The 12814-nt window shown below is 30.6% G+C and overlaps 1 protein-coding gene across 1 annotated transcript in view; it reads right to left on the bottom strand.

The window, feature by feature from the left end:
• Positions 1-12542, bottom strand: part of LOC145331153 (uncharacterized) — a 31365-nt gene extending 18823 nt beyond the window's left edge. Inside the window, exons 1-11 of the mRNA XM_080175779.1 lie at positions 12529-12542; positions 5567-5665; positions 5140-5199; positions 4372-4429; positions 4260-4312; positions 3946-4017; positions 3255-3326; positions 2717-2829; positions 2271-2318; positions 694-771; positions 487-558 (exon numbers count right to left, since the gene is read on the bottom strand). Of these exons, the coding sequence (XP_080031905.1) occupies positions 487-558; positions 694-771; positions 2271-2318; positions 2717-2829; positions 3255-3326; positions 3946-4017; positions 4260-4312; positions 4372-4429; positions 5140-5199; positions 5567-5665; positions 12529-12542 (739 nt within the window). The remainder of the gene's footprint in view (positions 1-486; positions 559-693; positions 772-2270; positions 2319-2716; positions 2830-3254; positions 3327-3945; positions 4018-4259; positions 4313-4371; positions 4430-5139; positions 5200-5566; positions 5666-12528) is intronic.
• Positions 12543-12814: the final 272 nt, after the last annotated feature.

Below are 12814 nucleotides of genomic sequence, written 5' to 3'. Positions count from 1 at the left end.
CATTGTGTCAGTTAAAATTTAATTTTTGAATTGTATGTTCCACCGCTTGGCCCTTAGCACCTTTAAAGTTCCTAGATTTTTGGAAATAATCGTTACTAGGAAAATTTCACTGTGAACGGCACTAGATCCAAATTTCTTTTGGATTCAAATTTAAATGATAAATTATTTTTCAGTTTTATGGATTTTGGATACTTATATAGTTAAAAAATATAAATATAATCAAATATAAAATTTAACTTTTCTTACAAAGAAGTAGGATTAAATTAAGAATAGTAGAATAGTTATTTTTGCAATATTTTATAGACAGCTTTCCACGGATATTAAAATGAAGAATTACAAGATCAAAACTTCGGGTTAACAAAACTATTAATGATTTTAATATTCATTGAAAATTTTCTGTAATTTATTGCTATACATGATTATTCATTATGACTGAGAACCGGTTCTTATCCAGTGGATATTAATCAGTTTTGAAGCCAAACTTACTATAACATTTGTATGATCCATCACTATTCCAACATCCTGGTTTCTCTTCTGTGGGACAACTCTCCAAAACAACTGAAATTAGACAAGAGGTACTAGTCCCCAAGGTGGAAAGCAAGAGAGGTCAGTTAAATAGCCTAAAACTACAAAAAAATAACAATTAATATATATAATTTGAAATATGAACCACCAAGAATTAAAGCAACTTACCATCATAAGCACATTCGTTGATGTCTAAACAGGTTGATCCAGAAATGTAATATCCTGGTGGACATACACATTGGTATCCTAAATAAAAATCTAAATATTGTTTACCCTATGTTTTCCCCTATGAAGTCCTTATAGATCAACCATAGAGTTTGGATACTGTATTCGTATGTCACCAGTTCAGACCCACCCAAGAGCCGGAATCTCTTAAAATTGTTGAAAATTGAAAGTTTCTGTGTAGTAAAAATTGTCGCAAATATAGGTATTAACCCTTAACGGTCGGGGGGGGGGGGCGTTGAACGCCCCCCCATCCGGTTTTTTCTATCTCATTTTCTGTGTGTGAAAGATAAAGAGCCCAAACTGCTTGACTTTTTAAGTATGGGTATGACACATAACTGAGTGATGGAATTTTTTGAAAATCTCCATCCTGGCGGGCCCAGGATGCCAGCAAACCTGGCAGGGTCATCCAGGTAAAGAACAAAAATATTTTTTTGACTTAAACAAAGCATTTTATCATACCAAAAGACTAAAAAATCCTCTAGTAGTACATCCTTATATGAAATACAGGTGTTCAAGTCAATTTCAGGTTCCAGGTATGATCCTACAGGTCCTGATCCTCCAGGTCTCCAGAAATCTTTAAAAGGCTCCTGTGGCCGCAATTTTTGACTTAGAGACTTCAAATTTTAAACTTAAGCTTTTCTTACATGTCTACATAACGTATTAAAATTTCATGAAGATCCGCCGCCGTTTTCCCGCCGACCACCGACTGCGGCGGCTGGCAGCTGCCAAGTACAGCTGCAGCCGCTGAAATTTATATTTTGAAATTTCTAATGTAAAATTTACATAAATATAAACATTTTCTGGGAAAAAATTTTTCTTCTAGCTTCAAAAATAAGAAAATTACAGCCGTTTGAAATTTTTAATTTAAAAAAAGACCAAAAACCAAAGGTTGTTAAATAAAAGGGTGAAGGAAACGAAAATTGACTTAGACTTATAACAGGTCGGAAATTCATTATCAAACAGGGGACTTGCACAAAAAAATTTAGCCCTCTAGCTCTAATAGGAACTGAGATAATTAGGGGGGGCGTTGAACGCCCCCCCCCCCCCCCGACCGATTAAGGTGCGGCAAGGGGCCCGACTGTAAAGGGTTAAATCATAATTTGGAGATTTTAAATCTAGTTTAAAAGAGACTAAAATTGCATATTTTTTCAGGGAAAAAGGATGCGACAATAGCCCATAAATTTATGACATCCCTAATGTTGATACACAAAACTACTTATTCTGTAGATAACAAATAGTGGTTGAAACGTTTGTACACTCAACTCGGTGAACCAACCAATTAAGATTTCCACAAATCAAAAACTGAACAATTATAAGATTAAAACCAGTTTTGTTAACCTAAGATGCAATAGGCACGGCCTAACAAAACTGGTTTTAAAATTATGATTATACATTTTCAAATTCGTAGAAAACTGGATATAATATGATATGATACATGATTTTTCAGTATAGCTTAGAACCGGTTCTATTCCAGCAGTTATTAATCGCTTTTGAAGACATACTGTAGATGATGTTCTTACCTCCTGCATAATTGACACATGTTAGTGAATATCCACAATAACTGTAATCTAGAGGAAAAATTATAACTTCAAATTTTTAACCATAATAGATTTACCATTCACCTCTGCTGGCTGCATCGAGGCGGTTTAAAAAAATCATTCTGTAAACATTGTCTCGTAGCTTTTCTTTGGTAAGGGTATCCTGATATAAAAAGTGAAAGGATATTTGCTTGTCCGTTTGTGACAATATATGTTTTTTTTCATTTACAGTTAGGCTTTTCATAGTCCTGGTAGGGTTTTAACTATTTTGGAGGAAGATATACCCACCCTCCAAAGAGAAATCCCCACAGGAGAACTCAACCTCCCCCCAATTTTTAAACATATATAAAGTTGACTATTCAACCCTTTCCTCAAATGCCCCTAGGAGCATAGCCGCTAGTATTTTTGAATTTAATTTTTATACTTACAGTATATACATTCATTATAGTCCGAACATCCTGAATTAGCTGTCCACCGCTGATATCCAGACTGGCATGAGCATTCATAACTTCCAATTGTGTTTGTACACACTGAATTTTGTCTAAAATTTTTAGTTGATAGCAAAGTTAAGATGCCCCCCTTCCCCCTTCTTTCAATTTACTTCAATATGCATTTTATTATTACAATCAGTCTATTATGAAATCTATATATTGTTCTTTTTAAGCAATATGAAACAAGGATGATAACATTGGCAGACGGACTGACCTTAATTATAGAAAAGCTTTGCTTTTAAAAATAGAAATAAGGATCTAAATAGATAAGATATTAGCTGAATAATTGATGTACATTCCCAATGAAGATACACAAAATCACCCCTTCTGTAGATTACAACTAGTGGTTAAAACGTTTGGGCACTCAACTTATCGATCCAACCAAACAAAATTCATCAAAAGTCTCCAAAGCTGTTGGGCCAATGAATAAGAAAACATTTATATAAAACTTTGGGGACTTGCTCCCTGGTCTTACCCACAGTAAGCTTTACCACTGGAGGTTTGACACTCATCCACATCCTCACAATAATTCTTCGTGTCTGTCCACCTAGACAGTTTTTTATTAGTAGCGAAGCTTCTCTAAAATTCGAAATGTTCTTTAGTCTGAAACGTTCTGGAGGAAACGTGATTTTTCTCAGAGATGAAAGAGAGATGGCTGAAATTTCAAAAAAATTGAAATATATTTTTTGAAGTTTTCATAATTTTAAATAAAAATCTTACTTGCAGTAATAACCACTTTTACAGTCTGCATCATACAAACATCCTTTTTCATTATGCCCGCATCGATTATATCTAATAATATAAAAATTTTAATTATACGCACATATCAAAAATTGTCGTCATATTATGCCGCTAATATGGGACATTGGTCAGTTTGTTCGTCTAGTAGGAGGGAAGGGAATGGAATAAAGGGTGTAGAAAGGGAGAATTTTTATTTTAGCCCGCTACAAGTTTCACTTTCTCAGAAAACAGGAAAATCTGATATAAGATCCAAATAGTAAGAAATCCATATATCTAGTATGCAGTAATATAGAAATTGATAATTATATGAGCATGTATTTAAAATATGAAGCAAGTCCTTTTGCACATGTTAAAATTTGTAAATTTCTGAGTAGTAAAAATGTCACAAATATAGGTATTAAATAAGAAATATCCAGTTTTGTTACCTGCTATTACAAGGCCTGTAACAACAAGAACTATTGGTGCCAAAATATCTGTAGTTCATTGGATAAGAGGAACTTAACAGTTAAATATTACATCTAATATCATCTTTTAAAAAGATTTACTTATTAGTTGATAATAGCCTGTGCTAAAAAAATTGTGTTAATTTTATGATTTTATTTTAATTTCTGTCTCTACTACAATACTATGAATGATTTTTCATAATGGCTGAAAACCGGTTCTAACCGGTCCAGCAGATTCAAAGAAATACTGAAATGAAATTATATTATCTTAATTAAAAATAAAATAATCAACTCACTATGGAAGTAAAGTTGAATTTGTACAAGCATCAAAGCCACACATGGTTGAAGACTGAAAAATATTTTCAAAAATGATAGATTCAATCTTTTTAGATTAAAAAAAAAACTTACAGAGCAATCTTCATCATATTTGCAGGTGCCACCTCCTTCTTGACATTTGTTATCAGGTCTAGAGATATATTTTTCAAATTTCAAATCTTATAATTAAATCTTTAATTTATATGGAAGCAGCTTATAGTGCCTAATAAAAATTGACGTATGAATGTAGCCTTGATTCTCTGAAGTTAGGATTCAGATGTACGAGGAGATTGGAAGTGAGAATTCTTTAGCCAATCCTAGATTGGTAAGCTTCGCGCACAGCTGAGTGTATTTTATGTTACATTACAAGCTGACCCGCAATTCTCGTTGAAGCTACTCAATTATTATATCACCCTGGCCTAGGGTTTTGGCAGGTGTTCCATATTAAGCCACCCTAATTAATAGCCCGCTCATGTGTGAATGAGGAGCATGGATAAGGAAAAGCACGATTACAGTTACTTGATAGGTAGGATCCTAACTTCCTACAAATCTCCCTCCTTACAACCTAAGGACATCACAGGGAAGGTTGCGTGATTATATTTTGACAACTTGTAACAGCATTTGTCATCCAAGTGCAATATCTATGAGGGGACTTGAACTCGGATTTTTCCAACCACAGCGTAGTGCGCTAACTACTACTATATAGGACACCCTAAAAATTTACGTCATTTAATACAATGATCAATGATAGGCCACTTTACATTTCAATTGGCCAATGATAAAATGTATACTGGTCTATCTTTGGTCATTTCAATTGCATGTATTGATTTACATGAAATGATTTTGATTATGTTTACATACCTGCAATTCCTTTCACAACAATCATCCTCAGCATCCCAGTGTCCACCTTCTGAGTGGTATCTACAAACAAAATTGTTAGTAAATTTGTTGCAAAACTGCATAAATACAAGACATAATTACATTTTTAGGACTTAATTATATAATTATATGCTTCATATATAACATTGCACCTTTTTGTTATAGGAATCAGTATCTAAAAAAACGATAAATAGGATAACTATATCATAGAAACAATTGTTGTAAATCAACATGTCTTAAATGGATTTAAGGATTATCTGGTAACAATTATAGAGTTGCTTCGCTTTCTAAATCGTACCTAACTGTTATTAAAATCAACATCCAAAGTTTAAAATCGATTGGACAATTTTATCATGTATAAATTAACGAAAAGAGCTAAGTTGTTGAAGCATATGAAAGTTGTACTTACTTGAGACAATTATTATTTCCACAGACAAGAGGACCCCAGCAATCATTATCAGTGTCACAATCTCCTTCACCCTCGTCACAACCATTCCCAGCATATTGTCTTTAATTACAAAATACAATAATAGTTATTTCTTGCATCGTAATTTAAACAGCTTCCCGCGGATATAAAATGTACAATTATAAAATTAAAACCAGTTTTTTAGGCCCCAAAATGCCAAAGGCACGGGCTTAATAAACTAGATTTAATCTTATGACTGTACAGTTTTATATTCATAGAAAAGTGGATATAATATGATGCTAGACATAATTTTCCAGTATGACTGAGAACCGGTGTAATCCATCGGATATTAATTGATTAAGTACTACTGAAAATATTATATCTGTATAAATAACTTTAATCAACATGGTATTTCATTGAAAAATATTTTTTAAATATAAATTTGGATTTTCTTAATTTTCTTTTTTAAAAATCTTACTTGTCACAGCAACTGTTTTGTCCACTGAAATATTAAATATTATTTAAAACAAGGATGACAACATCCATAAAAGCGAATCACTGAAACGGTAGGACAAACGGACATTAACACTTTTATACTTTTATAGTTTATACTGAATAATCAGAATATAAATGTATAAGAGTAAAATTGTAAGTAAATTTGTTGAAAAACTGCTACAGGCTAATGTTATGGACATACTTACATTTTTAGGACTTGATTATAGAGTTGCTTCGCTTATAACATTATACTTTGTTGTCCCAGGAATCAACATACCAAAAATCAGATCAATCAGATGATTAGATCACATAGAAATTTGTTGTTAAAAAAGTAAAAAATCAACATGTTTAAAATGGACGTACGGACATTCTGTTAATGATTATAGAGTTGCTACGCTTTCTAAATCGTACATAACTACTAAAGGAATCACTATGCAAAGTTTGAAATCGATAGGACAATTCTAACATGCCTATATTAACAAAAAAAGCTATCTCTCTGTGACGGACGGACGGACGGACGGACCGACCCTAATTATAGAAAAGCTTCGCTTTTAATAAGATTTAATCAGGTATATGTCAATTTTACAACTAGCAAAAAAATGCAGTTACTGTGTTTGCAAATTGGTTTTATAACTGAATTTTTCAAAGTTATACCTAACAAAATGTTATTTGCAAAATATATTCTGTAATCTTTACTGATTTTGAGGACTGACTAATGTAGACTCCAAAACAGTTGAATCAAGAAATTTAATTTTGAATTATACCTAATCATATATATCTTATTTTCATCATTGGGAAGTTTTATATAGAATTAATAACATGCCATAGTTTTGATAAATTGTTCATCTTTAGTTTTACCTAATAATTAAATTCCCCAAAACACAGTGACTATATTTGTGCTAGTTAATGGAAGAAATGGGAGCTAATCATTTAATAATTTCTGTTTAGGTTATTAGAAGCGAATCAACTCTTTGTCTGTCCGTCACTCAGTCCATCATTCTATCCGTAACGCTATAGGTGAAATGCAATTTTCTCGGCTGCTATTGGAGATAGATGGGTGAAATTTTCTGTGAAGATTCATTGTATATCAATGAGCATAATGTGTATATTTTTTTTGTACGCCAGTCTGTGGGTCATTCATAAAAGACATTGATAATATTTTTTATTAATTTGCCAGAAAGGTTTCGTGATTTCTAAGAATTATTGCACATTTATCAACTGACTAATTTGTCCATAATTCATTTAGTCTATTTGTCAAAGTGCTTCGCTACTTATAGATGTTATCATCCTTGTTTTTATAAATCTTTTAAAAATCTTTTACTTGCAATTCATCCAGATGTATTTCAATTTGCTGACTTTGACATAGAGCTTAAATTTTTCCTCTTCTGAAACTAATGTCTGATTTGTTTTATAGTTTAGAATTTGTAATTTAATGGCAATAAACATGAAATATGACATATAAAACTATACTCATTAATAGTATTACCTGGTGTTTCTAGCATAAAAATCTTGCCAATCTTGCAAACATTATCTTAATAGAAATTTTTTTAAATGTTTTTGAAAACATGAAAAAAAACACTGAAATACCGTTGAAAGATACATTGAAAAAGCATTAAAAATATTGAAAAAACCTAATCTTCATGGGTATATCGCTATAACTTTATAGTGATTGTAAAAATGTTAATTGGTAAAATTTAAACCCGAGGGTAAACAAATTTCAGCCAAGTGTCTTAAAAGCAAATAAAACAACTTTTAGAACAGAAATATTACTTTTACTGAATTTAGATCATGGAAATCAACAAATTAAAGAACCTGTTGTATTGTAATGAAAGGCATTGCATTTAATGCCTTCATTAGTGCAATGTTTTCCACAATGTAAAATGCTTCTTGCTGTTCTGTTAGAGTACACATACTGATGATTTTCAATAAAACAGTTTTTAGAATGACTAATTTCAGTTTAGTAACCCGTGAAATTGTAATGGGACAGAACAACTTGTAGAGTAGCTATGCTTCCTCAATTTTGTACATATAGTAATATTTTGTAAAAATCTTACTTAAATTATTTATCATTTTGTTGTCCTGTTTACCCTATCCCAAAATATATCCAGGTTGGGAAAATGATATTATGTTTAACCTAACCTAATTATGGAATGAATCTGATTAAGTATCTAATTTTAGTTAGTATATCTTTGCCCATTATTTGAAAGGCATCAAAATATCCTAACACAGTGTTTGAGGTTTGGTAACTTAAAAGCAAAGCTTATCTATATTTTGTGAAGTATATACATTGGGAATCACAGCAGCTCAACGGCTGTTTTATAATAATTTCGAATATCTATTATTTTGAGGAAATTAAATTTCTATTTCATTCATCTTATTTAGATTGTCAAAAATATTACTTAATTGTAAATTTTAGCGCAATTTGCAAAGATGGTGTAAAAATTATACTTGAACTTATGTGAAGAAATAAATAATTAGAGAAAAAAGAATAAATAAGGTTTCCTTAAATAGCAAATTAATAGTTATTTCTCGCATCTCACCTTTCCGCGGATATAGAATATTTTATATTCGCAGAAAGCTGGATATAATACAATGCTAGACATAGTTTTTTCGTATGGATGAGAACCGGTTCCTATCCACCGGATTCTAATGAATACGAGAAATATCTTTATATTTATAAAATTGTCTTATTCCTTGTTAAATTTTACGGCTGTAATGTTGGTTGTCTTTTTAAATACTTCATTTCTGAAATAATTGTAAAAATTTAATTTCTTTAAAATTTTTAAATCTTAAAGTTGAGAAGTTATGGCTCAAGCCATCTTAGACTTACCCTTTAATGCTTTGGAAGGAAATACACAGAAGAAATATAAGGCAATTCCAAGCAACACCTTTCCTCATAATTACAACTTACCAACTAACAATTTTTTGTAAACATAATTTATTTGATTTACTACTGTCTTTAATGAGTCAAAAAAACCATTAATAGTATGATAGTAAACATTAAGTAGTAAAACATAAACAAAGACAGAGTCTAATATTCTAAAAACCATTAGAACAATATCAATCATACTTAATAATCTTTCTATTCAATTCAATTTTGGGTTTATTCACTTATTTGTCACATTAACAAGTAGTTATACAAGTTTATATTAACATAAGCATTTATAAACTTATATGATTAATTATTGATTAACACATATTCACATAATTCTATGCATGGTTTGGTAGTTTGTTAGTTTCATAACCTGGAGTAAAAAATTAATTTTTGAAAAACTTTTTTGTAGGACTAAATTGTTCCATATATTCTTAACAAAGCTAACATTTAACAATAAGAAAAGTTTTAGAGATTTAGGAATATAAATTGATATTTTTTATGACACTCTTCAAGTGTTTATGTTTGTTCATCCTACCCTCTGATTTTAGAGCTTTGCTTTTAAAGATGTCATCATCCTTGTTTTCTCAAAATTACTTAGGTAATTTATGTGTCTATTTTTCACAAATACTGCATAAATTAAATCAAGGATAATTAAAAAGTATATTTACAAAAGAAATGATATCATTCACCTTGTGGTTATCTAAATATATTTGAAAGGTTGATTCAATTGTGTAAAGTAGAATTATTATTCCAAATTGCTTCAAAACCAATTAATATCCTGAATTTGAAATGGTTCTCAGTCATACTGAAAAATCATGTATATCATAACATTACAAACAATTTTCTTCGAATAATAGAATAAAACTATAAAATCAAAACATTTTGGGGCTTACAAAACTGGTTGCAATCTTATTATTCTTTATTTTAATATCTGCACAAAACTGTTTACACAACGATGCATTAAATTAATATTTTGGCTGAGGAAAATTATTAATTAAAAAAAGCCTTTATTAATTACAAATAGAATACACCAAGAGTGCAATTATTTTACCAACCAATTTGGAAACTTGTAGAGTAGGACTGCTCAAAAAATAATGATCTATTTTTTTTAATAACTTTTCTATAATTAGGTTCGGTCCGTCTGTCAGTACGTCCAAGACGGATAGCTTTTTTCATTAATTTAGGCATGTTAGAATTGTCCTACCGATTAGGTACGATTTAGAAAGATTTAAACTCTATAATTATCACTAAAATTTTTTACTTTTTTAACAACAAATTTTAATATGATCTAATTATCCGATTGTTCTGATTTTTGGAATTTCTGACTCCTAGGACAACAAAGTACAATGTTATAAGTGAAGCATCTCTACAATCAAGTCCTAAAAATGTAAGTATGTCCTTAAACTATATCCTGTGTTAAAGCAGTTTCAACAAATTAACTCACAATTTTGCTTTGACTCTTCTGATTATTCAGTTCTGACACTATACTAGTGTTAATGTCCGTTTGTTCTACCGTTTCAGAGCTTCGCTTTTTTGGATGTTGTCATCCATGTTTTTGTACAAACTATATATACAATCTATTTTTTAAAGAAATTTGCTAAGTGTCATTTGGTGTAATGACTTTCCTATTCATTATGAACTTTAGTCACCAATTTTAATTTTAAAACCTAATTTTATCCTCTTTTTTAACTACATAGAAGTTCAATAAGTATAAGGTTAAAACATTAGATAAATCCAATTTGCTAATTAAAACCATTAATCTTAATGAAAAATATTTAAAACCAATAAAGAAAACAATGATATTTAAAAAAAAAATTCTATAACTTTATATCCCAATTGAAGACGAGCTACACTCCTGATAAACAATTGTATTGAACGTGGAAATTAATAATTCTATTGTCAATTAAACATCAAAACGTGTATCATTATTATTATTAATTATTCATCTTAAGGATTTATGTAACAACCATTGGCTACGCCCCTAGAGGCACATGAGGGCAGGAGGGTGGAGGTTGCCTTCCCTTGAAATTATTATAAACATTCCTAGGACCAAATTTTTTACTGTCCATCTGTTGGCGAGATCTTAAGCTACAGACAGACACATAGATAGACAGGCAGACATCTTGTTACTTTATCTGATGCTCATTTAATCTGTTTCACTGCAAAAGTAGATGAAAACCTGTCTAAGACCAATAAGAAGCTTCATAAAAAGGAGTCCTGATAAACTACTTTTATATACTAATCCTTTCTTCAGGAAAATATTTAACTAAAAAAATCAAAATAATATTTTTCAATAACAAAAATAAGATTATAAAATTTAGAAAGTAATGAAGGAAAGCTTCATTACCTCTATAAATTATGGCAAGTTCATTAACTTCAACTATTGACGTCAAAATTAATAGTGTTAATTATTCTTTTTAATTTTTTCTTTAACCCTAGTCTAAATGTTTCATGAAAATTTATTCTGGGGAGGATGGGATGAACAGGTGTAAAAAAAACTAATCGCTCACAATTTAAACCATATGCTCTCTAAGTACTTGAAATATTTTCGAGTTCTCGATGTTTGATGTTTTATGCAAAATTGGATTGGATTGGGTTAGAAGTTTGGTTTAGGTGACTATAAAAAGTGTTATTTACATGCCCCATCAATTTAATTCTAACCATTATAATATGAACTACTGTCATCCCTACATATATTGCGTATACAATGCTTTATATGGCAGATTTATTTGGGAATTCACAATCAAGAATTATTGAAAAAAATAACAAAATTTGGGGCATTTGAAGGAAACGAAGTTGCGGGTTTCATCACAGTAGCTTCTCCCCTTTTTCTAGCCCCTGCGGGGTGCTCTAACCCTTCGGGCCAATCATTAACATTTACCTGACCTAAAATAACCTTTCAAAAGCTACTGTGAAAATACGATGAAACCCGCAACTTTATTTCCTTGACATGACCCCTAAATTTATATTATCTTATTTAAAAAGCCTTTGTTTTTAAAAGCGAAGCTTTTCTATAATTAGGGTCGGTCCGTCCGTACGTCCGTCCGTACGTCCGTAACGGATAGCTTTTTTCGTTAATTTAGACATGTTAGAATTGTCCTATCGATTTCAAATTTTGCATGGTGATTCCTTTAGTAGTTAGGTACGATTTAGAAAGCGTAGCAACTCTATAATCATTACCAAAATGTCCGTACGTCCATTTTAAACATGTTGATTTTTTTAAAAAAATTTTAATTAGTTTTTTTCGTTAATTTAGGCATGTTAGAATTGTCCTATCGATTTTAAATTTTGCATGGCGATTCCTTTAGTAGTTAGGTACGATTTAGAAAGCGTAGCAACTCTATAATCATTACCAAAATGTCCGTACGTCTATTTTAAATATGTTGATTTTTTTACTTTTTAAATAGTTTTTTTTCGTTAATTTAGACATGTTAGAATTGTCCTATCGATTTCAAATTTTGCATGGTGATTCCTTTAGTAGTTAGGTACGATTTAGAAAGCGTAGCAACTCTATAATCATTACCAGAATGTCCGTACGTCCATTTTAAACATGTTGATTTTTTTACTTTTTAAATAGTTTTTTTTCGTTCCTCACCGGTCCTCAGCCATACTGAATAATCATGTATAGCGTCGGCAATCAGACAATTTTAGACGAATATTAAAATCTTTGGCCACTCGGGGATTACAAAACTGGTTTGTATCTTTTTTCATTTGAATATCCACGGAAACTGTCTATAATACGATGCAATAAATAACTATCACATGAAAATATATAAATGAAAGGTTTATTGATTTTTTTCAATAAATGTATTCTTTGCTACTTGTTATCACTTGCTTTTTCATAGAATTTAAAGTATTAATAATTTGTTCATTTAAACAGT

This window comes from Acartia tonsa, chromosome 11, assembly GCF_053477335.1.
Source record: "Acartia tonsa isolate MP-2025a chromosome 11, ASM5347733v1, whole genome shotgun sequence".
NCBI lineage: Eukaryota > Metazoa > Arthropoda > Copepoda > Calanoida > Acartiidae > Acartia > Acartia tonsa.
The sequence above is the reverse complement of the archived record's forward strand: the minus strand, read 5'-3'. Positions and strand labels throughout refer to the sequence as shown.